General features: G+C 38.9%; 1 protein-coding gene and 1 long non-coding RNA gene across 5 annotated transcripts in view; both read left to right on the forward strand.

Annotated features, from left to right (window-relative positions):
* Positions 1-25,911, forward strand: part of LOC131677800 (steroid hormone receptor ERR2) — a 115,988-nt gene that overhangs the window by 81,585 nt on the left and 8,492 nt on the right. For all 4 annotated transcript variants that reach the window (XM_058957846.1, XM_058957847.1, XM_058957848.1 and 1 more), the window contains 4 exons: positions 19,803-19,943; positions 20,511-20,808; positions 20,871-21,523; positions 21,584-21,756. In XM_058957846.1, the coding sequence (XP_058813829.1) occupies positions 19,809-19,943; positions 20,511-20,808; positions 20,871-21,523; positions 21,584-21,756 (1,259 nt within the window). In that variant the 5' untranslated portion in view covers positions 19,803-19,808. The remainder of the gene's footprint in view (positions 1-19,802; positions 19,944-20,510; positions 20,809-20,870; positions 21,524-21,583; positions 21,757-25,911) is intronic.
* On the forward strand, positions 11,267-19,287 carry LOC131677803 (uncharacterized). The gene is made up of 3 exons (XR_009303427.1): positions 11,267-15,286; positions 15,411-15,570; positions 15,630-19,287. It is a non-coding gene; the product is annotated as an uncharacterized LOC131677803 (long non-coding RNA).

Consider the following 25,911-nt stretch of genomic DNA (forward strand, 5'->3'; position numbering starts at 1 on the left):
CACAGTTTTTACAGACTGAATAAATTTGAAAATGCGTTGTTTTTATAAGTCAATTGAACGGTAAAGCGGCGTATGGCCGGCTAGTTTAAAGCCGCCTTCAATAAATCCAATCAATCAATAAATTGAATTGTAAAATAATGTTAGTTTTGTTATACTAATTTTTCTTCAAATTCGTTGACAGTTATTAATTACCTGTCAGTTTTGCTAAATTTTTGCACCTCGGTTTCAATAATAATCCTAAAACTAAAAGGAACAGCAAATTCTAAAATGAACACGTCACGTCGCTACATTACATTTTTTACGGGACGGAATTTACTTTTTGCGCAGTTTCTTTTGTCGTATTATTTGAATGTTATTTGGATAGCTGACAAGTTTTTTTAATATAGCTATAGCAACTTTTCCGAATTTAACCGTATAATGTAACTATTTTATAATTAAAATTCAGAATAAAATGTTTAAAAAGATTCAATATATTCCTAATTGCGCCACATTATACAGTGGGCTTTTTAAGGTTTGTAAAAAAATAAAAAAATGGCCAGGAATTTGTTTCAATTACTCCTCTGTGCAATGGTCGATTTTCCATCAAATCATTGCCACAAGGCAGATGGTCGCTCCTCCTTGATCCAGGCATTAGTCAGTTAGAGGAATGTGCTGTTGGAGCACACGTAAAAACCACTAATACTGTTTCTCGTGCTCAATGTGAAAACTGGTTAGAAATGGATCGAAAACGTTAGTACAGGAGGTGGTATTGATTGGTCATCTGAAATGTATCGATATGTGCACTATTTAATACACAGTGGCAGTCATCTAACCAAGGATGACATTCTGTATCTCAAAGCGAAAGGTTTTTTGTATGCATGTATGTATGTAAGAAAAAATCGTTTTGATTTGATTCCATAATGTGGCGTAACCGATTTAAAATATTTTGTAATAAAATGTTAAAGTCATAATTTTATCACGAAAGCACGCAATTTCCAGAGAAAATCGGAGACAGTTACGATTGCTTTATTTTTCCAGTTTTTTCGTTTATATTGAAGATATATTTATGTAAATTTAAAATTGTTTAGTTTCATTGTTTTGAGCAAGAAATACCAAGTAAGTACTACAATTATGAGAGGCTTCAATGAATAACCCATAATTCCTCTATTTTTTAACGCGAAAAAAGAAGCGCATGATCTGATGTTTATATAATGTCTTATAAATGTTTGGCCAGATTTATATTACCACTACGTTGTTATGTATGTATAACGTGTGGGTCAGTTGGGTCGTAAAAAGAACAAACCATCACGCGGAGAGATTTTGCAACTATAGATAAAACATATCGAATCATCTTCAAACTGAGAAGGTTAACTGCAAACATGTTACCAACCTAAAAGATTTTTAGATTTTAACGCTAGCTTACAAGATCATCGATGCGATAGACTCTTTTATACCACATGTGTTACCATACAGCCTCTATGAAATAAAGTGCAATGAACTTCGTTCAGAAGTTGCAATTCGATGCACTTAATTCTTCCACTTAACGCGGGCATACGAATCTGTACAAACTCGGCAACCCAGCAAACAATGTAGGTAATGAAATGAGCACTTGCCCAACCACTGGCACTTACCGATTGCTATTTCGAGGAGCTTTTTGCATTCTTCGGAAGGCTCGCATGTATCAGTCTTTATTAAAATTAATGACTTTCAACTTTGTCTTAGCGCATTTTTTACCATTTTTCTGTCAATAAAAGTAATGGCCCCCAATCAACGATGACGGATTTGATCCACTGAGTGGAATCTCCATCCATACCAAGGAAAAGGATAATTCGATTCTTTGTTGTTGATTTTTAAGATCATTTGTGCAAGATCCACACTGCCATTTTACGCATACGGCATACACATATGTGTGTTACTATATTCTGGTGTTATCGATTATGCGATTTGTTTTATATAAAATTCAATCAATAAATATTTTGGTTTGCATTACATTTCTTATTAAATATATTGACTATTCAGCTACAAATGGTCACTTTTCATCCGTAATGTTTGCATGAATTGGTCGTTTACTATTTAGATGTAGCATATTTTTGCAGTTAAGGGGCTACATCACGGCGTAGTACTAAAAAAATCGAAAATTGTTATTGGTCTAAAATGAGTCTTGAAAATGTTGTACAAAAATGGAAGGCGACAATAATAGCAACTAAATGTTTAAATTCTAAACTCTACCGCAACCCGATCAGAAAAACATAACAGAAGTATTTCAAAACTATATCTCGCATTGTTACTTGTTATAAATTTCTGTAATTTTAACTACTAACGCGACCTAATTTATAACACAATATGTTACAAAAATTGTGTTTTGTTATAATCAGAGCTTAAAAATATTGACGTCCCTGCGTGAACTTGAAAGAAAACGAAATTCAATTCATTCCCGCTGCGATGAATTAAATTTTTGGTTCGTTTCCCTCGTCATTCGTTCTCCCGACGCAGCGCATTCAGGTACGGACATGTTCGGTTTCAGAAGCAAAGTGAATTTTGTTTCTATGCTATCTCTGACAGGGATTATTGATCAAAAGTGCACCAGATATAGATTACGCAGTTCACTTATGCTCGAAAATGTAGAAGATGCTAACTTCTGCCTTCAAACTGTCGACATAATAACAAATTAATGCTTTGGTTGGCGAATGAATTAATATTTCCTCTGCACTCAAGCATTCGATTCTGCATGAAATTTCGGTCAGTTGGAAAGTGAATGAATGAGGGAGGCGTTGTATCTGAATGTCGGTTTCGGTAAATGCAAGCAGAAATAGGTAACTGATTTTGAAATTTAGTAGCACATTCTTGTTATTTAATTCTGATCAGGAACGCCTATTATTAATACCCCGAGCGTACTGAAAATTTTAACCGCCCTTTTCTCGAAACCACATATTTTGATCTGGTCAGAAACGTAACTCGAACAAATCGTTTTTGATCATTTTGAAATGTTTATAGTATATTCAAAAATGATTTCACCAGTGACAAACGAAGAATATTATTTTTTAACAATTTTGTGTCGATTTTTATGTGGTTTTCACTATTTTTTTAAGTTTACAATTTCGCGAAAAATCAAAATATCGAAAAAAATTTACGTACATCACTTGATATTGTTACGAGGAATCGAAAAAGTTTTAGTTTTAAGCTGTAAATGCTGCGCAACCGCCATTTTCAGACAAAGTTACATGACAAAAACTGTTTTTTGCTTCACAACTAAGTGACTGAGAATAGACGTCGCAAGGACAGAACATGCTTCGTATAATCCGTTCAAATATATTAGAATACACGAAGGTTTTTTTTACACGGTTTTTTTACACGGCTTTTTACAATATTCCTATAAGTCCTTTTAAAGGCAAAAGACTTAGACGATTTCTCAACAAGTTTTTTTGCACGGATTACGCAAAAATGTTCCAAGTCCTTTTAAAGGCAAAAGACAGACGATTTTTGATCAAGTTTTTTTTTGCACGGATTTTGCAATTAACACGGTTATTCGCAGTCCTATTGAAGGCAAATGACTTAGACGATTTTTAATCAAGTTTTTTGCGCGGATTTTGCTTTTATTCAAAGACTAAAGATTTTTGAAAAAGTGGAAAAGGGTTCCTTCTAGCACGTCAACAATTTGGTTGCTTTTGGAATAGTATTAACGAGTTGACGCCGTGTCTGAGGCCATTTTGAAAACCAAGATGGCGACTTCCGGTTCAAAGGAATTCTCTAAAGCCCCATCAACATGGGTGTTTTTGGAACGGGATTGTTGAGTTGACGTCAGATATAGATGTTTAAGGCTATTTTGAAAACCAAGATGGCGACTTCCGGTTCAAAGACATTCTCTAAACCCCATCAAAATGGGTATTTTTGGAACGGGATTGATGAGTGGACGTCAGATATCGATGTTTAAGACCATTGTGAAAACCAAGATGACTACTTCCGGTTCAATGGAATTCTCTAAAACCCCATCAATATGGATATTTTTGGAACGGGATTGAAGAGTGGACGTCCGATATAAATATTTAGGGCTATTTTGAAAACCAAGATGGCGACTTCCGGTTAAAAGAAATTCTCTGTTTAAGGGACTTACATGTGACCTTGTCTTGCTTTACTATTTCGAATTGCATGTATTTACGTATTCTGTACAAAAATCAATTACTCGGGAATATGTGACCAAAAAGAAAACTTTGGATTCCAAAACAAATTGAACGTTCCAGGTTCCTGATGCCTAATTAAGGTTGATCAATGAAGTAGAATCACCAGATAATCTTAAACCACGCCGTCAAGAAATTGAAGAACGAAAACGAAAAGATGAAAACAAAAAAGAATCGAAACCCTAGAAAGTTCATTTTATATTATTTAGCTATTTTTCAGATAATGGGATTTTCAAAAACAATTCATAACTTTCTGATACAATGGTTCTCAAATTCGTACAATTTTATTTATTCATTTACTTTATTAAAAATGATTTTTAATTTCATTCTAAATAGTCAATTTTTTCAGTTTCTTCATTTCATGGAAGTCATTCGTATTGTTTATTCTATTCATTTTGAATATTTGAATAATTTAAGTGTATGATCATTGCGTGTTAATTATTTATTTCATTCAGTATTGTTATTAATTTTATTCATTTGGGTTCATGTTAACTATTTTATTCGTTTCATTATTTGGATTCTTTCTGATCAGTTTATTTTTTCGTGCATGTCATGTCATTCATTTAACTTATTTTATTCACTGTTTTCATTCTATGCATTCTATTCATTTTTATTCCAGTTCATACATGTTATTCAGTTTCTTCGTTTTAACAATCTGACTATTTTTCAGTTTTATTGATTTCATCGAAATTATTTATTTGACACAATTTATTTTTTTCTATAAATTTATAACTTTTTAACATCGCTTAATTTTATTTAATTCATTTTGTCCTACATTTTACCAATTCTATTTGTTTTGTTTATATGATTCCTTTGTTTTCATCTTATTCAATTCATATTTTTTTGTTTTATTAATTTTATTCAATTCATTCATTCCAATCATTATATTCATTTTATCCATTTCTTTTGTTTGATTCATTGTATTCACTGGATTCATTAAATTCATTCGATCCACTTGATTCATTTGATTTATTTGATTCATTTGATTAATTTGATCAATTTGATTAATTTGATTAATTTGATTAATTTGATTTAAATTAATCAAATTATAATTTGATTCAATTGATGCATTTGATTCATTTGATATATTTGATTCCTTTGATTCATTTGATTCATTTGATTCATTTCATGATAATTTATTTTCTTCAATAATTTATTTATTTGTTAGTTTGAGTCAATTTAATTTATTCTATTAGTTTTAAATATTGCCTAATTTTCCATTTAATAAGCTAATCTAATTTAATTAATTTTATTTATATTAATCTTTCTATTCATTTTATGAATTTGAAAGCCTTTTTTTCGTTTTTCGCTCTTTTTTTTATTTTGTTCGTTTTATTGATTTTTGATAGTTTATTCAGTTTATTCGAGGTTTTATTCGTGCAGACAAGAAACTGTAGTGTGCCTACTTCGTGTAAATTCTGCAAACTAATAAATGCTCCAACAGTGATATGTGTAAGAAATGTCTCATCTCACTGCTAGGTGAATTAAGTTGGTTTTTCTTTTCTAAGCGCTGTTGGAACGGTTCCAGTGGTGGTGGTTTTCGGATTAATAACTTTCGCCATTTTCAAATATTTGTTACGTTTTGCTTGAATTTCTTTAGTATTTATGCATAAAAGTAAGATTTCAGTCATAATTTAGACCCAAGAATTTGACTTAATCAGACCGGGCTAAATCCAATCCATTAGAATTGATAAAATAATTATTATTTGGTTTAAGGAACAATGGTTTAGGGGCTAGACATCGCGCTAATCCCATTTCGAAAATTCTCATAGGTTTTTTTATTATTATCCACAAAATCGGAAATCGTCATCTTTGGTTTCAAAATGCCATCTGACTATGATCTCTGGCATCTACGTGCCAATCCCGTTCCGAAAGCACTAATATTGACTGAATTATTGAGAATTCCGCTGAACCTGAAGTCGCCATCTTGATTTTCAAAAGGAATCTCCAAGACCAGTCGTTATCCCTCATTCTGTAATTTTCTAAGTTTTTTTTACTTTCAAAAGAATATAGATTGTTTCCGCCAAAACCGTGATTACTGCACATTTTGTAGTTGCATTAACACTGTTTTTTTACACGGAGTCCGCAATTATCGCGGTGATTTGCACTTTTTATACGGTATGTATCACCCGTGTAAAATAAAAACCTAGTGTATATGTATTTTCGGTAAGTTGAAATCTTGGGTCTTAAAATGGCTTCAGATGTAGACCGGATGACTGCTTAGTCATCCGGTTCCAAAACATTCCATATTGTCTGAGCTATATAAAAATTTTCCTGTGCCGGAAGTTGTAATCATGTATTACAAAATATCTTCGGGCATTGATCTCTATTATACACTCATCAAGCCCGTTCCGACAATACCCATATTGATTGGGTTTTAGAGAATTTCACTTAACCGAAAGGTGCCATCTTAGTTTTCAAAATGATGTCAGGCATCGACATTTGGCGTCTAGACGTTAATCCTGTTCTGAAAACACCCATATCCTTGAAGTGCCGACTTCAATCTTCAAGATTCGTCTACATTGTTCAACAATCTTCTAAGTCCTTTGTACATATTTAAAAAGACTTAGAATGAATGCAGAAACCGTGGTATGTAATTGCGAAATCCGTGCAAACAAAATTCAAAAATCGTTCAAAGTCTTTTGCATTCAATGTAACGCAGTATTTTTTTTACACGGTTTTTGAAATTAACGCGTTTTTTTTGCACGGATTCCGGAATTACCGCGGTTTTTTTACACGGTTTTCGGAATTACACGGTTTTTTTTGCAAGGGAATCCGCAATTAACGCGGGTTTTTTTACACGGATTCCGGAATTAACGCGGTTTTTTACACGGTTTTCGGAATTAACACGGTTTTTTACACGATTTTCGAAATTAGCACGGTTTTTTACACGGATTTCGCAATTAACGCGGTTTGTTTCACACGGTTTTTACACGGCACGTATCCCCCGTGTAAAAAAAACCTTAGTGTATAAAAATTGGAAACAAACTTCAAGCTTAAAAATTGAACAGAGATCCTGCAGCATAAGAATCGCTTAAAAAATGGTCACCTGTACAACTCGGCAAGGATGAACCTCTAGTTTAAAAACCAGATAAAAATAAATAAATCGTTCACAGGATCGTCCGTATATCATGACACTCAAGATTAAAAGTCTGTTAAAAAACTACTTTGTAAAAATCGGATACATTTTTTTTTCGGTTTTTATACTGAAGGTTTTTTTATCCAACTCTTCTTGAAGTTTATATCCGGTTTTTAAATTCTAATATATTTGAAGCGGGTTTTACGAAGCATGTTCTGTCCTTGCGACTTTTGTTTTCGGTCGCTTAACTAGTGTTATAAGTCACTTTTTACAAAGTCTCCATTAACCTCATTATTGCGTCAATAAAAATTGCCTTAAAATGCCTTTATTCGTGGAATACAGCGATGTAATCCCTTAAGGGTTGATTTCTTCACCCTCGTTAGCGCTTAAGCTTAAGCGCTTAAGGTTTAATTATACTGGTGAACCTGGTTTGAAAGTTGAGCGAGGGTGAATAAATCGACTCTAAGTGATATTTGTTGTTTCCATATTCTAAACCTACTTGTCAAACTTACTAAACATACCCAACCTTTCAGTTCGAAATATGTTTCGCAAAGTTAGCAAATCAACTCCTATGTACAATAAGTCATGGCATGAACTGAAGGCGTACAAAGTCGAAAATTGTGGCAAATTGTGGTGATAAGCAAAATTTCCCTGCAAAAAAAACTGCTAAAGAGCTTTTCATCATTTTTTTGCAAAAAAATCCTGAATTATAATGGACGACGAAACATATCTGTTCGTAGGCCAATAGCTTCCAGGTCTGGATTTTTATACTGCTATGTAAAATAATGCCTTTGCCGAGTAATACCGGTTAACTAAGCTGTCCAAATTACATATGCCCATACGGTAGCTGTTGCCAAAAATCCAAAAATTTCAACTCTACCGGCACTATTCAAAATATGTGTAAGAAGAAGAATGTCTGCATAAGTGGTCGCTCTCACTAATCAGATGCTACTTCACTCCCGCTCTGTTTTGGCCTCTTGTTACTATGCACAATCCGTCCTGGAATGGCATAATGCACAAACGGTCTAATACGTGTCAAATTACCCAAGCCACTCAACTGTTCAAAACTTCGCCCGTACAAAAAATAGGCCCTGATTATGCAGAACATATTCGAAACTAAGAGTAAAGCAAATGGATTCAATAATTTCAAGGGAAGACGCAGAAGTGCGGCACTAACATATCTAAGGATACAATAAGCAACCTATGTTCGGGTCCAAGAATAGCATCGAATATGTTAGTTTTGATACGGATTTTTCCTTTTTTTATTTTCTGAAATAAGTAATCGGTTTTGTTGTATTATGTGGAAATTGCTGATATTATCTTGGTGTCCGAAATTTAACTAATCAATTTGCATTAGGTAATATAGATATGTATTATGTCAGGCGGTATATTTGTCTATTGTGTTTTTATCTATTATAAAGACAGGTCTACTGATGAAAACAATGTTTCAGTATTACCTTCCGTTTATTGAACTAATAGTTTGTTGGTTTGAACTGAATGTTCAAATCGGAAGCGTCTGAAGTTGAGTAGCATTCAACTAAGCTGATAGGTCTACTGTATACACATAGCTAGAGGTATAAGATTATCTAACCTGTCCGAAAATAACACACACGTTGGTTATGTTATCCATACTGCAAATTCATATATAGGCACGAGAAAAAAGAGGCACGTCACTCCGTATTTTGAAAATTACCAATTGTACACATCCCGCTGCAGCGCTCAGCTCGCTAGCGAAAGAAGAGAGACAGACGGGAAAGCATTTCCCGAGTCAAACAACACAACGACAACAACAACAAACAGTAGGGGTGTAAGTCGACAAACAAAAACAACATCAATGATCGTGCTTCTGCTCTCGCTCAGACCGTTCGACGATGACGGTGGCTACGATGATGATTACACCCAAACGTATTGCGAAAAAAAGCTGATGATGGATCCACGCTACACCATATGTACGCTAGTTTGCCTTGAACTTGGCCGAGAAAATGTGTACGTTTATTTGCTTTTCGCAGATCGGCTTTCCCATTCGTTTGCTAGCTATGTTTCGTTCTCACTCTGACTACTTCTGGTGGATTTGTTGGGGAGAAATTAGAATCAGGCATAGTGTTAAATAGGGAAATTGACTGTAATGAAGATAGCTCGGATCTATGTAGGACTGGAATGGTCTTGCAGGTGCAAATGCTTAAAACTTGTTTTATTTTGTATGTTTATTAGTTTGTTTATTTGTTGTACCGTCACCAACAGACCTCTTGGCCCCAGTGGTGGTGGCTTAACCTAATTACATTTTAGAATAGACATTATTTTGGCTTTTATTGAATTCCTCGTCAGGTTGAAGTCAAAAGCTGTCGCCACAAAGTTAAAAACACGCGCTCTGGTGCTCATAGTTGGTTCTCTTGAACGGGACTCGCAGAAGAGAGTTATTGCGTAGAGCCGAACGCGAGCTTGAAGATCCAGGCGTCCTAGGATTGAAGGGCATTCCACCCTGGCCGATAGTATGTCCGAGAGGAACTGGGCTCTAGAGCAGTCCCTCTGGATACAGCGCGCAATAGAGTGATTTTAAACACTATACGTCCCTAAAGTTTTTCGCTATTCGGAAGATGAACCCAAGCTATCTTGATGCCTTATCCACAATGGATGATGTATGTGGTTTGAACGTTAGTGCCAAATCCATGATGACTCCGAGATCCTTGACGTGAGAGTATCTTGGAATACTCGTTTGAGCATTTACTCGGGTTTAAAACCATTCTGTTTAGATCACACCACGTATTAAAGCTCTCCAGTTCACTCTGAAGAAACTCGACATCGGTTTTATCCCGTATTTGCCGAAAAACTTTCATGTCGTCGGCGAAAGAAAGGCGGGGTCCTTGTAATTTGATGTCAACGTCATTAAAGTAGATGAGGAATATCACTGGACCGAGATGGGTTCTTTGTGGGATGCCGGATGTAGCGAAGAGTGGTGCAGATAGATAGGCCTTAATGCTGATTTTGAGTTGCCTTCCATCGAAGACTCCATATCAAGAAGACTGATATCTCTTTCCTTCCCCCATACAAACGAGAAGCGACAGAGGTTACACCGCCTCTATTGGAAGAAGGGAGGAAGCTTTATGTAAAAATGTATATGTGTGTGTGCATCACTATGGAAAGTACCACCTTTACCCGCAAGTGGCGTTGCTGTTACTGTCTCCGGATTCTGGACAGAGTTGCCAGTCTTCTTGATATGGAGTCTTCGCTTCCATCGAGGTAGGAACGAAACCAGCGCAGGAGTTGTCCATGAATACCGAGTTTGTCTAGCTTCGCTATTGCGGTATCATGGTTGATTTTGTCGAAGGCCGCAGATAGATCCATGTAAATAGCATCGGTTTGCAACCCGTCAGCGAATCCATCGAGTACATATGATGTGAACGAGAGCAAAGCTGGTCGTTTTCGATCGTTTAGGCATAAACCGTGTTGATTGTCTTCAATGTAGTGTTTGCAGTTAAAGAAAATAGTGTCTAAAACAACCAGCTTGAATAGTTTTGATACCGCACTTAAACACGATATTCCCCGATAATTGTCAATGTTCGATTTGTTTCCTTTTTTGTGAACTAGAAACATGTGCGCTGCTTTCCAGCAGAAAGGGAATGTTCCAGTAGCGAGTGATAGCACGAAGACTCGCCGAAGTGCTTCAAAAAGCTCGGTGATGCACTTTTTGACAAAAATCTAAGGAACGCCATCTGGGCCCGGGGAACTAGATGCTTTCAGCTTGGAATTTGCTGCAAGAATGGCAGCATTATCGAAACAAATTCGGCTGATGGTGCGTCCTAGAGAAGGAGTTAGATTGGCGGCGGCAGCGACTTGTTGTGGTGGAAGGATCTCGTTGGAAAAAACGCTTCAAAATTTGTCAGAGAACAGTTGGCAAATTTCCTTAGTGTCGGTGGTCTAAAACTCCACTAAATGACATACATGATGGTAACCCGGATTCTTTTCGCTGCTCGTTAACATATTTCCAAATCGACTTGGCCTTAGATTTCACTTGACGCTCGACGTTTCGCTGGTGTCTAAATAAGGCGCGTCTGCTTTGCTGTTTGTATTCGTGGTTGAGTTGAAAGCAGTGGTTTTGTAATGCAAGCGTCTTATGTTTCGAGAATATTTTAAATGCAGCTCGTTTGGCATTTTTTTAATCGTCCAGAGAAGGTTGAATGCCAGGGAGGGTGTTGATTGGTACTGATTGTTCGTTTGGGCACATGACTGTCGATTAGGTAGTTAAGAATATTAGAAAACGTCATCGCTGCTTCGTTCGCGTCGTCATTGTTAAGATTTTCGTCTCAGTTTATATCCAACAGCATGCTAACGATGCCGTCGTGGTCAGCGTTTTTTTTAAATCGTAGACGATAGCGCTTGAGATGTCTTCAAAATTCACTCCTAGGTTATCAGCGAATACAAGGTGTAGTGGGGGATGATGATGCACATGCTGGACTAAAGGAGTCGGAGCAGTACGGAGCGTAGTCCCGGGCACTTAAAAAGCAGAGGTCCAATGTACGTCCATTCTCATTGGTGACATTATTAATTTGCCGAAGAGTTGCGTTGTTGTAGTTGTCCAAAATACAACTGGCATTATTGATAAGCGCAGATGTTTCGATATCCAATATTAGAATCCCATTACTTGCCTGGCATAACGTAAGGCCAGGTGAGTTGAAGTCACCCAGTATAACAATTTCGTCAGACTGGACGGAAATCGAGGTGGTGAATGAAACGGAGGAAAGATGTACATCGATCAGGCTGAAATCACGAATTCTGTCAGGTGGAAAATTCACGACACACAGGAACAGATTGCGATTGGCAAGCTTCACTGATATCCACACTTGCTCGGAGCTCGCCCACCGTTGATCGTTGATCACTCGGGCTTTTATGCTGTGGCGAACAGCGATAAGCACAGTACCACCTGATGTCTTGTGGCTGGTGAGAGCGTTACGGTCACAGCGGTAGACATCGAATGTTGAACCAAACACCTGGCGAGACAGAGTACGGTTGCCGAGCCACGTCTCGGTTAAGGCGATAACGTCGTAACAGCAGCCCATGGTCGCGAGCTAATAGCTGTCCGTTGATGAATTTAAGCCACTAACATTCTGTTAGTAATCCTCGATGTCGTTGGAGGACGGATCAGGTTCAGCAGAGAGTGAAGCTATGTTACCGATTTAAGCGTATCAGAGGACCCTTTCGTCAATCCCACGAACAATATCGGAACGGCTCATGGTCGCGTGGTCGACTGTGGTAGGGGTTCGAGGCATCCCGAATCTACTGCGTCGCGCCCCAAAATACGAAGATCATCGTCGGCGAGAGAAATGGTTGAAATCTGATCACAAGATGTCGGAGTAAAAGGCAAAATACTGGAAGCGAAGAATTCATCAGAGCTTGAAGTGTTCGGATAAGATGTATACTTGTCATTTGTGACGGGTTGGAGGACCCTTTTACCCATCCCACACACACAGGACCGGGACGACTGATGATCACTGGCTGCAATTGCACGACTGTGGCGGGGGGATCGAGGGCTTCCATAGTGCCAACTGCGGTGCGTCCTAGTATGCGTTGAAACCCGATGGCTTGATGTGGAGAGCAGGAACGGGATGGTAGCAGCTTATGGCGAGAGTCAGTGGTATCGTTACAATTTTATCGGGATCGAGGGCTTCCATAGTATCAACTGCGTTGCGTCCCAGTATGCGATCGGCATCGACACTCCTTTACAATGGCGGTGTAGCTTGGTATAGTGGCATTGTTAATCGTTGCAGGGTCTTCTGCAGAGTCGTTGATGGGCCGGGTTGCATTAGAGAAGTACATGCTTCTTCTGGAGGCGGAGGAAAATCAGTAGGCGGGCTCCAAATGTTCTGGGTACGGCTGTACTCGAATTCCCTGAACAGTATGCCTTGCGGCCATTTATCCGGTTAAGAGCTGCATCACGGTACTTTGGGTGAACTCCAACTTTGAAGGATATGAAGTTCAAAGTACTGACGTTTATGTCTTTTTTAACAAGCGGAATAACCTTTATCTTCTCGTTACAATTTAGTTCTTCTTTGGACATTTTTTCGATAGTATCCTTGCTAACGATGGGATGAAATCGAGAAAGATAGGGCCAAAGTAACGGCGCGGGAGGTGGAACCGTAACAATATAGCTATTAACGACTAGCTTTCGACCGCCAACAAGAATATTGCTATAGCCATCCTCGCGACGACGTTTCTGAGGTGGCCGAGAGGAGGTACCAGAGGTTGGGCGGACTGGAGTAGCTGTTGAAACCTTTCTAGCGAGGTGCGAAATTTGCTGGCTATTTTTGGATAACTCGGCTTTTAGTTCGGCACAGACGACATTCGTTTTCCCAGCGATGGCAGCGATAACACATCCAAGTAAAGAAACGGTTTCGCGAAAGCGAGCGAACTTCATCAGTTTAACCTAATCATTGCACATCCAAAATAAATTCGGGTTTTCCGCAAGTTTTTTTCAAAAACGGCTTGTTAAGTGGTTTCCCACATTGCATGTGCACTACATTTTTGCAAAAGCCCATGCAATCGATAAAGTCGTCGTCCGATTTGACGGTTTTTGCGCAGTGATAGCATGCACTTGCCATAATGTGTGCCGATTTGAGAATGCGAACAATGAAATATAGATGGCGCTGCGTTCGGTGGAAAATTTTGGTGGTTAAGTCACAGAAGTTCGATTACGTTCTTCGCTGTTTTTCGCAACACAAAAGCGGTATTTCGTCAAAAATAAAAAAAATAGTTGGAGCGATTGGTGGAAACAACTAATCGGTAAGTATACACTGTAAAAAATGCATCTCACAGTTGCGGAATTTTAGACGAAGCAAAAGATTTTTTCGCGAGAAATTTATTGGAGCACGCAGGTCAAAAATTTGCATTGGATGGTCAGGTAGGAGGGAATAGGTTTTGTCGAACACATTCTCACCACACGTACGCTGTTGCGAAGAGTTTCCTTCAAGTATCTTCCTTAACGGTATCCATTTCTCCGTATTTGAAATGAGTTGTTTGATAGCGGTGGGATTATTACGCGGTGTCAGGTCATATAGCTCAACTTCAATAATGTCTTTGTCTATGTGTGTTGGGATGCTGTATAAAATGTGATTACATTCGACAACGTGTGTGAAGTTGTTCTGCGAAGCAAATGATTCTGCTTGGTTAACCCTCAAAAAGGCAAGCTAAAATGGTGACCAAAAAGCATCGCTCCTATGAACAATGCAATCAAAAGCCTCTTTTTTGTCGTTTTATCAGAGAGAGAATCGAAAGCCCGAAAATGCTCGATTATTCGTATTTCAAATTACAAATTCATTGAAACTAGATAACTGTAACTAGCTGGGCCTCTGAGACCCATTGACTTTTTGTGGGTTAATGTTTTTGAACATAATCAATATCTCATAGCGTAGATGGTGAAATTGCACAGCATTACCTTCTGCTAAGTTGAACTTCATGTTCACCTTCAACAATTGCTCCACTGCACGAATCGATGGTCTTACCGGACATTTTGAAAAGTCACTAGCAACACAGTTCGACCGAATCGGGGAATCAACTAATAACTTTGCATTGTCACTCATTGGCCCTTATTACGGGTATCACTTCACGGTGAAAACGAAGTGAAGTGATCAGCACCCTATTCCGGGTGTCACCTTCGTGATAAAATATGTAAGAGTTCGAAGTGACAACTTGAATGAACTCGGTGTTATTATGAACGTCACGCCACGATCGCTTTGTCGAAAAAAATGACACTTCTCGTGTATTTTTTTCCACCATCATTTTCAAAGGTGAAGAGCAGTCACGCAGAATGAAGTAAGTTTAAAGTTTGAATTCTGTATTGTTTTTTATTATTTTTGTTAATCTTTGTACACTTTTTAGCAGAAAAAAGACGGAAAAGCGACAATTTACCTGCCTCGTTGGTTTATGGTCAACAATCCCGAACTAGCTAGAGGCCAGCCAATATATAAGTTCGAGGGAATCGGTTACTTCTCTCTGGTGGACTGTTACAAATTCGCTGAATAGCTTGTTTTCTCCCACCCGTGCCGTTGCAGCCTGGCAAAAGGTAAGTTGGGCAGTTCTAATTGTATTGTTTGTTCTATAAATTTATTTGCTGGGTTCGATTATTCTTGAAGCATACAAATGCTCTATTTTATGCTGGTTTTTGTTTTGCTTGCTGTTTTTCTCAGGTCTGGGCCGACAAACAACAGCATCTGAAACGTAAGTTGCAACACAATAAAGGTGAATTAACGGCCACTGACGGTGGGTCAAATACGTTGCACTCGTTCAATGATTTAGAGAAAACTTTAAATCGCCTCCTTGTACTTGAGAGAACGGTTAATCACAATGGTAAAATTTCGAGCAATTAGGAATTTATCTAGCATAAATAACACTTTTTTCTAACCTAGGCTCTGTTTTTGGAACACCATCATCACACAGTACAACAGTCCAAGAACAAAAAGATGATTCAAGCAAAATTCAGGTTAGACCAACGCATGACAACGCAGAACCTAAAACAAGTCAGTTGGCAAGACATGAATGATAACGAGCAACCAAGGGTACTCTCCGGAAAGCTCTCTTCGAAAAGCATACTGACGATCTCAACAAGATCTAACGTCATGTAGCCGAATACGCCCAATATTCTCGCAAATCAAAGGGCAAATTATGTTGGACAGCCAAAACCAAAAAACTCAGCAGTTGCAATATCTGCTGCAGTTGCTGTAGTATAAAATGTTGAAGTTTAACTTCGAAATGGGACGAACAATTGGTAGTAATGACGACCAATACTTTTACCCAATGATTGACAAAAATGATAGTAACGACGAGTGAATATTTTTACAATTATGAGCATTATATTACTATCTACTTCCTTAATTATATTTTTGACAAAAGCTGTTGTACAACCTCCTTGTTCTGAATTCACACGTTTTAAATAAATATCCGTTTAAGGAAGTTCGAAAAAAGGTTGACAATCATTTCATATCACAACCAGTCCTCTTTTCTATGTTAACAGGAAAAAATATAACTATTAAATCTTACTTAAACATAAAATCAAAGATTTAATAATCCAAATAATTTAACATTTTCAACCTAACATTTCTAAATAATAATATTATAAAACAGGCTTCAAATGGACATTGCACTATTTAATAAAACGATTTTACGTTCTTTTATTCCCCCATTTTTGGTTATAATTATTGATAAGTGCTGACAATAATATTGCTGTCATTCTTGTCTTAGTTGTTTCCACTGCTATCCCCACCTCCGCCCGAATTCTTTCCAGTTAGAGTATTCACGTTCACCACATCCAAGTGAGAATGAAGACGAGTTCACCTTATTCGCGACAATCCACTGGGCAGGTTTAACGGGACCAGCCGGCTTGACACCGGATTCGGACAGTGTGGAAAAGGCTTTCACCGAATACACGCTCTTTTGCACCCTTCGGGGGAACGACTGTTCCCACCTTGAACACTACGCTGGAAACTTTCTACCATACTCCGTTGCTTGGCTGACATAGCGTTCAAATTTACTGTACGTTCGTATCCGTCGGATTTCTTATGCTTGACTTAGTGGTTCCTGTTGAAAGTAAAGCAAAGATTGAACAATTTCTTCAACATCAGCTTGTTCACTAAAACTCACCTGGTAACGCCGGAAAGTCCGCTGCTCTGGGTTCATCCCCCCATTGTAATTTTACTACTAAAGCCTTCTTTAATGATGGTCAATCCTGAACCTTCCCCACCTCGAGGGTTAGAAGTTCTCTTTCGTCCTGGCCAAACCTGTAACGCCAAACACTCGCTGTCGTACGGAAACATTGTTATTTCGGACCACCGGATTGGCACCGGTTCCCCCGTACATTCTGGACAGTTTGGCGATGTGCTAACCATGCAAACATAAATGAAGTTTTGATTGAATTAGTCATCACAAAAACAAAAGTATAAAAGTAGAGCACTTACCTAGGAAGAAATTACTCCAAAGTAAAATAAATATGTGAACTTTAACTTTTAACAAATAATTCTCTTCACTGTCGGTATCAGAGCACAATCCATCAACACAAACAAAATTTCCTACAGACATCTTTCCGCTAAAAAAGGAAGCGACAAAAGCAGGCAATCATGAATAACTCTCCAAGGTTATTCCGAACATCACCTCACTGTCACTCTCACTTCACGGTGTTCATTTTCATCACTTCACTTTCGGTGATAACGGTAATAGGTAGAAACAAGTGAAGTGACGTGTAGGTGAAGTGAAAGTGAACATGAATGTGAGAACGGTAGAAAGGGCCATTGTTTGGTCACGTTTCACACACTAGGCAAAAGGAGCGAAATTTTGCGTTGACTAACAGGCAAAGCGGCACACGGGTAGATTTGTTTACGTAGCCCGTAATTACAGCGGAGCGATTTTTAGCTTCTCAATTGGGAAAGAGGAGAAATCAGGCTTATTTTTCAGTGTATATTATACAAAATACGGTAATCGTTAAAATATTTTTTGAAAGCAATGCATGCAAAAACTTCAATACTCTTTTGAAAAATTGCTTTTGTGTCAAAAGGGGCCCTTGAACAATAACTTCGCTCTATCTTGACAATTCACCATATTGCGCATGCGTGTCAAAAATGCTATGGCCAAATTGAATTATTTAAGTTGATAATTACTTCCTAAACTATTGAATTCACCAGAATTATTGACTATTTTTGGTTTCTATGCTAGATATTGGGTGAACATGTTCCAACCAAATAAGAATGTATCCGGTCGTACCCCCACCATATAAGGTAATGCCCTATTAGGAAGAGTGTCGCATTATTTCGTAAATTACTCGACGGAATGCCTATAAATTAGTGTCAATATTTCTAGAGAAAATTTTCAATAGGACGTAAGTAACAATGAGAGATTCTCTTTGGGGTCTTTCTCTTCTGTTCATTACTCGGCAATTTCAACATTTACTACTCTACTCTTTGCATAATATTCTAGTAAAAACCGTCGGCTTTCGATATGTACTGGAAAATTAGTGCAAAGTGTTGTAATGACGTCGTAATAAACGAAAGAGAAAGTAAACAAAGAGAGGCTCTCAATGTTACTTACGTCCTATTGAAAATTTTCTCTAGATTTTTACTTCGTTCTCAGGAACCAGTAAATCAAAACTCGAGTCGAGTGTTCTAATTTTTACCTTTTGACTGCAATGGCCCAAGCTTAAGCTTCCGTCACTCGCGCTAGTGCACTGAGTGCACGCCGCTCTGAACATCCAGCGAATCGTCTTAGGGGAACAACGGCTGCTCGTTCAGTGAGCCATTTGTGCGATCTCCAGAGGGTTAACTACATTTTTGTTTTTTTCTTTTTGGTAATAACTTTTGTTTTACGAAACGCAACAATTCGCCCTAATTACAAGTTTCTTATGACTGTCCAAGCAACATTGCTAATATTCGAATACAAACAAGAGATACAGGGTAAAGTTAAAAAGTGGCCCAACCCCAACGAAATTCCCATACAAAAAAATCAACATATCGTATATCTTCTGAACAAAACTCGCGAACGCGTGGATATGAAGTTTTTCGTACCTTTCAACTTGCCAATATTCTCAGAAAAGTACCCTATAATTTTAAAATATTGCAGCAACAATCCATAGCCCATCATCATAGTTTGGACATTTTACAAGCATCCGACTTTTATTTATATAGTTGCGCATGACTGATGTTTTCCACCCTCACACCGATATCCCAATAGAGGAGGAATATATTATAACAGCGTACCACCTCGTAGCTGTGCAAACTAATTTCCGCTTGATTTTCACGAATGCATCGCACAGTTGCGTGTTGAATCGTTCCGCTTCGATATTTTGTTTATTAAATTTAAGACGTAAGTATTCGTACAATAAAATTTGAGATTAACCTCGTATTTCGGTACTTTGGAAACACCACCAAATAATTTGTTGCTACTTCACATCGCATGCACCCGGCGAAACGTTCGTCTAATTCATCCCGTCTACACCAACGCCACGCTTCACCGGCTGATACGTGTGGTCACTGTGGGTGGATAATGTGCAGTGCATTGGGTGGTAAATTTGCGAAAGGTCAACAGACACTGTCAAGGCTTTTCGCAGTGGGCTTCACTTGCTTCGTTCGTATATTGGCACGGGGCTTGTCGCAATACAATATGCAGCTCTGAGGATCACATCAATCAATTGTGCATCCAACCGGCTTCGGAGAACGCGCCTTCGCAATAAGAATAAGAATAAATTAGCGATGACCAGTGGGAGTGCGAATCAAGCGAATCAAAGATGTAATTAATTACGAACGATTTGGCTGATGGGTTTCTTTTGATTTTTTCGTGCTAATAGAAGGAGGAACGGGGTAAAATGAGTCCCTGGTGCTCAAGTTAACATTAACTTATAACCAATATTGGAAGGAAGAATTTTCTTCCGAATTTAGTTGTGATTCTCGTTCGTTCGAGCAAATATCGTCAACACGGTAACGATTATCTTATTCAACCAGTATTGCTAAAATGTTTTATCCCATTATGCATTTTAAACTAAAAAAATTAATTTACGACCTGCAGTGTAGTTAATTCGTCTCTTCCTTGCTTTATTACAGGTCTCCATGATGGCAGGCGATGGAACGCCGGCTCGAATCAAGCAGGAACTAATCGAGACCTCCTGTTGCAGTCCATCACCGTCATCAGTAGGCAGCTTATCCCAGAGTAATCTCCTCTACAGTGGATCGCAAAGCACAAAGGTAACGCAATTGTTTGAAACTGGTTGAAGTACATTGCAGAAACGTGCACTTCATGGAATCTTCCATAGATTAACGCTCGTAAATGTTTAGAAGATTCCAATCCGAAAAGCGTTCAAAATAGATGGTTGTACGATCTTTCCCGAAATACCGTTTCCTGGAGTACCATTTCCCGGAAAACCATATCCCCGAATATTTTTTCGCGAAACATAACTAAAACCGCATTTACGACACGTTAAACATATTTTAATAAGACCTGCTATGCAGCAGCATACTGCATTCTACGGTTTAGTCAAACAAGCAAGAAATTCAATCTTAGTTCTGGTTCAAATAAAACAACTGATACTGACTCTGGTTTGACTAGGATGATTCTGGTTTCATTTCTGGAGTACTTTTTCAAATAGACGTATCTAACAATGAGAAACTCTCTTTGTCTACCTTCCCTATCGATTATTGCGGCGACACTTTAAAACTTTCCACTCATCCACCGGCGGTTTTGACTAGCATATTTTGCAAAGAATTAATGGGTAACATATGAAAGTAAGTATTTCTCGATTGTTTTACTTTCAGATGGAATACAAATGCAGCAGCAATAATGACATCACCCAGTTGACAGAACTGCACGGTGGTCGAAGTGGTGGAAACGGTCGCGGTGGTCCACATTCGCCCGGTTCGCCGGATCGGCAGTTTTGCAGTTCGACTACCTCAGCGATCGGAGATTTCGGAAGTGACAGTACGAACCAGGATACGATCAAGGAAGAAATTCCCCGGCGGCTGTGTTTGGTTTGTGGAGACATTGCCAGCGGTTTCCATTACGGTGTGGCAAGCTGTGAGGCATGTAAAGCATTTTTCAAACGGACTATTCAGGGTAAGCACATTTAAAATGTGGCAATGTTGATAGAATGCTCACAGAATTTCTACTACTTCTAGGTAACATTGAATATACCTGTCCGGCCAGCAACGACTGTGAGATTAACAAGCGACGAAGGAAAGCATGTCAGGCCTGTCGCTTCCGCAAGTGTCTTTTGATGGGTATGTTGAAGGAGGGTGTACGTTTGGACAGGGTACGGGGAGGTAGACAGAAGTATCGGCGAAATCCTTGCGCCAATCCTTACCAGTTACAGCTGACGCAGTCGAATCTTCAGTACACGCCCCAATCGTTGGAGGACATCAAAATTCTTGAAGTATTATCGTCATTTGAGCCAGATCCACTCACAATTGGGCACGGATTTGATCTAATGAACAGCAATGGTAGCAATAGTAGTGAACACGACGGTGACAACAAGGGCACCGATTCGCGCATGCCCATGGGAGCTGATGCGCAGGAGATGCTAAGCGTGTTAAGTGATATCTACGATAAGGAACTAGTGGGTGTAATCGGTTGGGCTAAACAAATACCAGGATTCACTGATCTACCGTTAAACGATCAGATGCGCCTTCTGCAAGTGAGCTGGGCGGAGTTACTCACACTGATGTTGGCTCACCGATCGATACCATTCTCCGGTCGACTCTATTTTGCCACTGATTTTTGGTTGGATGAGCGAACCGCGAAAGATTGTGGAGCACTGGATTTGTACAATCATGTAAGTGATCGACAGTCACGATATGAGGATATTTAATTATTTTTCATATTTCTTGTTTAGTTGGCTCAAATCACTCAGCGGTTGGAGAAGATCTCAGCGACCAAGGAGGAGTATTATCTTTTAAAAGCACTGTCGCTGTCGAATTGTGATATCCGGCTGGACAACTACAGCGCGTTGAAAAAGATACGCGACAGCATTCTGTACGCGTTGAATGACTGTGTGCTGCTTATAAGGTAGTGTATAATAATCCTTTTAGCAATGGGCCTTTATTAGTGTAATAGTATTCACAAAAATATTCAAATGGGATTTACATATTGATTGGAATTTTTTCAACCAATCTCGGCTAGGATCTCGTTAAAAATTGTTATTACAATTCAAAGATAGGAGAGTCAAATTGATCACTGAAACTTAATGTTTGTGCAATACTGCAAATGTATCACCGACAATCCAAAACTTAATATCTCAGAATTTTCTCATCGTAGAGTTTTGGTATCTTTAAAACAAAATGAGTCACAGAATCACATAAACGTAGTTGGTTTAGCTAATAGGCGATTTGATTCATCTAAGAGTGAGTTCGAACCATTCTGATATTATTCTGTGTTCGCATTAGCTAAATCAGTTTTTTCATGTTTTCCGTCTGCCTCTGTACGAGTGCCTATCACTGACGCCAGATCGGTGATTCTACCATCTGGACCCTATGTATCGGCTTATACTCCATTAATTTCCTTTCGAAGGAAGGCGTGACCATCTACGTGGCTACTACCCTCCGCGTTATGATTAAGATATCGAATAGCGGCGGACATTGGTAATGATGTGTCAATGAGCGTTACCAACTTTGTGATATGAAGTGTTCTGTTATGCAAATACGGCATACTAATGCCATCAAAGGCAAATATATTTGGATTGCCTGTATTTCCCCTAGAGCCGCGGTTGGCCACCGACGGCTTTGTGACTTGCGAAACTGCACCTCGTACGGAGGCTATTCTTAGCAGACTTCAAACTCAATGAGCTTGGATTTCCAACCTACGGGTTTGCTGACGATTACCAAATACTAATTACTGGACTTTGCATCGGACCAATCTTTGACTTAATACAACAAGCATTAAGGGGTGTCGAACAGTGGTGTCGACAGGTTAAATTGTCAGTTAACCCAAGCAAAACTTCAATGGTTTTTTCACGAAGAAGTGAATAACAACCGGGGTTCGTCCCCTGCAGTTCTTTGATTCTGAGCTACTGTGTGCAAATCAAGTCAAATACGTTGGAGGTATATTGGATTACAAACTGAATTGGTCTGCTCACATTGAGTCAAGAAAGCATGCATGGCGTTCGGGCAGTGCAGACGAACTTTTGGAAAGACCTGGGGTCTTTAACCTAAATACATCTATTGGATTTACATGACAATTGTACGTCCAATACTGTCATACGGATGCCTTGTGTGGTGGCAGAGGGGAGAGGTGGTGACGGTCCAGTGAAAGCTAAACTACCTGCAAAGAATGGACCTTATGGCGTTGACTGGTGCTTTTATCACGACTCCGACTGCTGCACTTCTAAATATCAAACCATTACACATACACCTTAAACAAGAAGCATTATCATGTGTATACAGACTGCAGATTACTGGGCTTTGGAACAGTAACTATGTTGATCTTGCTAGCAGTCATACGCGATTGTGGTCACAAGTGGTTAAATGGGGTGAAAATATTCTTGCTCCCAGCGATATTACACTCACATATAGTTTTGCTCACAGGACATTCCATGTGAAGATTCCCTCTCGAGAGGAGTGGTTGTCTGGCTATACGGAAAGGTAACAACAAACGCAAGTGGCCTGTTACACCTGCAGTTCGCTGATGGAGGGACGGACTGGTGCTGGTGTCTACTGTCGTGAAATGAGATTGGAACAATCTCACTCACTAGGTAGATACTGTACTGTATTCCAAGCAGAAATCTTTGCGATTATGTGCGGGGTACAATCGGCCTTTCAATTAAGTTTGTCCGGCAAAGTTATAAACTTCTGCTCCGATAGTCAGGCTGCAATCAAGGCCCTTAGGTCAGACAAATCACGGTCCAAGCTAGTGATCGCGTGCCGAACCCAAATCGAAGAACTAAGCATTGTCAACACTATCTACCTTGTCTGGGTGCCCGGACATTCTGGTATTCCTGGAAATGAATGGGCTGACGAATTGGCCAGGGCAGGTTCAGCGATTGACTTCGTTGGTTCTGAGTCCGCCCTGCCAATTTCGATAAGCTGAGTACGGGAAAAAATGCGTCCTGGGTTTCTTCCGAGCACCGTAATTATTGGAGAAATCTACAAACAAAGATGTTTCTAGAACAAACGTGCCCAGTGATATCGAAAAATCTCCTAAATTTTTCAAAGCTCCACTGCGGCATGCTGACCAGGTCTTTAACCGGCCACTGCAAACTCAATTATCACATGGCAACTATTCATCGCGTTGAGTCTTTTTCATGTGATCTTTGTGAATTTGTGAATGGAACCTCATATCATCTGATATACAACTATCCAGCAGTAGCGCAGTTGCGATTTCGAGTTTTCGGCCGTCCTTATATAGACGTTTGGACGACTGAAACTCAGAGACATACTAAAGTTTCTTTTCCAATGTGGTAAAGAGCTTTAGACTTACTCGCAGGCGATTTGAACTACATGTGAGATTAACTTACCTGCTGTTTGTTTTTGTTTTTGTGCTGTCATTTCTCCCACTCTTCCAATTCTACTTTCCCACACCTCCTTCTCCTTTCCTTACACTCAGGAAATGATGAATACACACGGCAAGGCACAAATCCCCGACTACATAGGGGGAACGTGCCATTTAAGCCAATATTTTCTGATTCCTAACATAGTTTTGGAACCCTATACGCAGTAGAAAAAAGTTGATTAAGAACGAGTTAAAAAGATTCTGATAAGAAACCCGGTAGTCACTAGAGGCGATTTCAATTTTTGGGCAGCTCAAGCATAGGTGGTTGTTATCCTATGTAAATAGGGCGCCAGCAGTACTTACCGCATAGGTGGGTAAAAGGCCAAACTGGCGCGAACATGCACCAATTCGGTTCACAAAATCTCAACACGTGTAAACGAATTGTGCACACCGTATGCGGTTTTAATTTTGTTCACACGGTAAACAAAATCAAAACGTCAACCGAGGCTCGTCTTCTAAAACACAACCGAGTCACTCAGCGGCGTTTACATGTGTGCACGAGTTTCAGCTCATGTTGATATATTTTCAACAGCGGTTTCGGTTCGGCTTTAGAAAAGCGGTTTATTCTGCACACGGTGCATCGGTTGAAAGAGGAGACAGTAAATTGATGTGCAGTGCTGCCGAATTGACAACTGAATTCAATGAGATTAATTGTTCAATGTTGTTGGAGCAATATCGAAATGTTTGATTACGGGAGATGTCTACAGTTTCACAATTTAAGTTTGCCGTCTTACTAAAAACCAAGATGGCGGAGACAGATTCAAAATGGCGACCTTGTTTTGGCTAGTATTCGTATGAAACCGTGGAATGTGGATTTATTTTGGTTTGGGAAAGTTGTCTAGAGCATAAAAACTGTTGCCTTCCGCCATTTTGAAACCTAAGTTTAATACGGCAGACTTTTTATGATGAAAAACGATCTAAAGCGATAAAATTTCAATATTTTGTTGTGGAATTCTTTTGTCTGATTGGGAGTCTAACATTGCCATCCACTGCTATACAAAGATTGAACATGGTGTACCTAAATACAAGATAGCGAATTTTTCTTGCGTTTTTTTTGGTACCGCAAAAAGTCAATAATTAAGGTGCGCTGTCACGGTGTGTTTGGTTGAACAATTTTATTCGAAAAAAATCAGCATCGCTAAAACTTCAGCATGTGATTAAATGGACTTTTCCCTTTCATTTGAAAGTAAAATTAAAATATTCTGTTGGGGGCTCCAGAACAACTTTTTATTTTAAAGTTTTTTTGTTTGAAAACTTAGGTTTTTCAATGAAACTGGTTCACATTTTTGCCTCTAGGTAGTACTTTAGACATTTAAATATTACCAAAAGTGAGAATCTGATGGACAATTTCATTGTGTACAACTTTGTAGAAAACTTCATCGCGATCTGAAATTGCCAGAGAAAGCTATTAATTTTTATAAATTTTTTATCAAAGCTTCTAGATTCGCATGGGGCCTATAGGTTAAGAAGCCTTATTTTAACAGTGTGCTCAGAAAAACCTGAATGCTAGCAAAGTCCCACCCAAGGTGCTTAGAGTTCTAAGGTGATTCGTTTTTGGCAGTAACTAGGTGAAGAGTGAGGTAAGCGTGCAGTAAGCACACGAACAACTTTGTGTACATACTGAAATTCAAGCAAACATGCATGGGAATGTAGTAAACAATGTTGTTAGCTGTCGTT

The sequence above is a fragment of the Topomyia yanbarensis genome, chromosome 1 (assembly GCF_030247195.1).
Source record: "Topomyia yanbarensis strain Yona2022 chromosome 1, ASM3024719v1, whole genome shotgun sequence".
Lineage (NCBI taxonomy): Eukaryota > Metazoa > Arthropoda > Insecta > Diptera > Culicidae > Topomyia > Topomyia yanbarensis.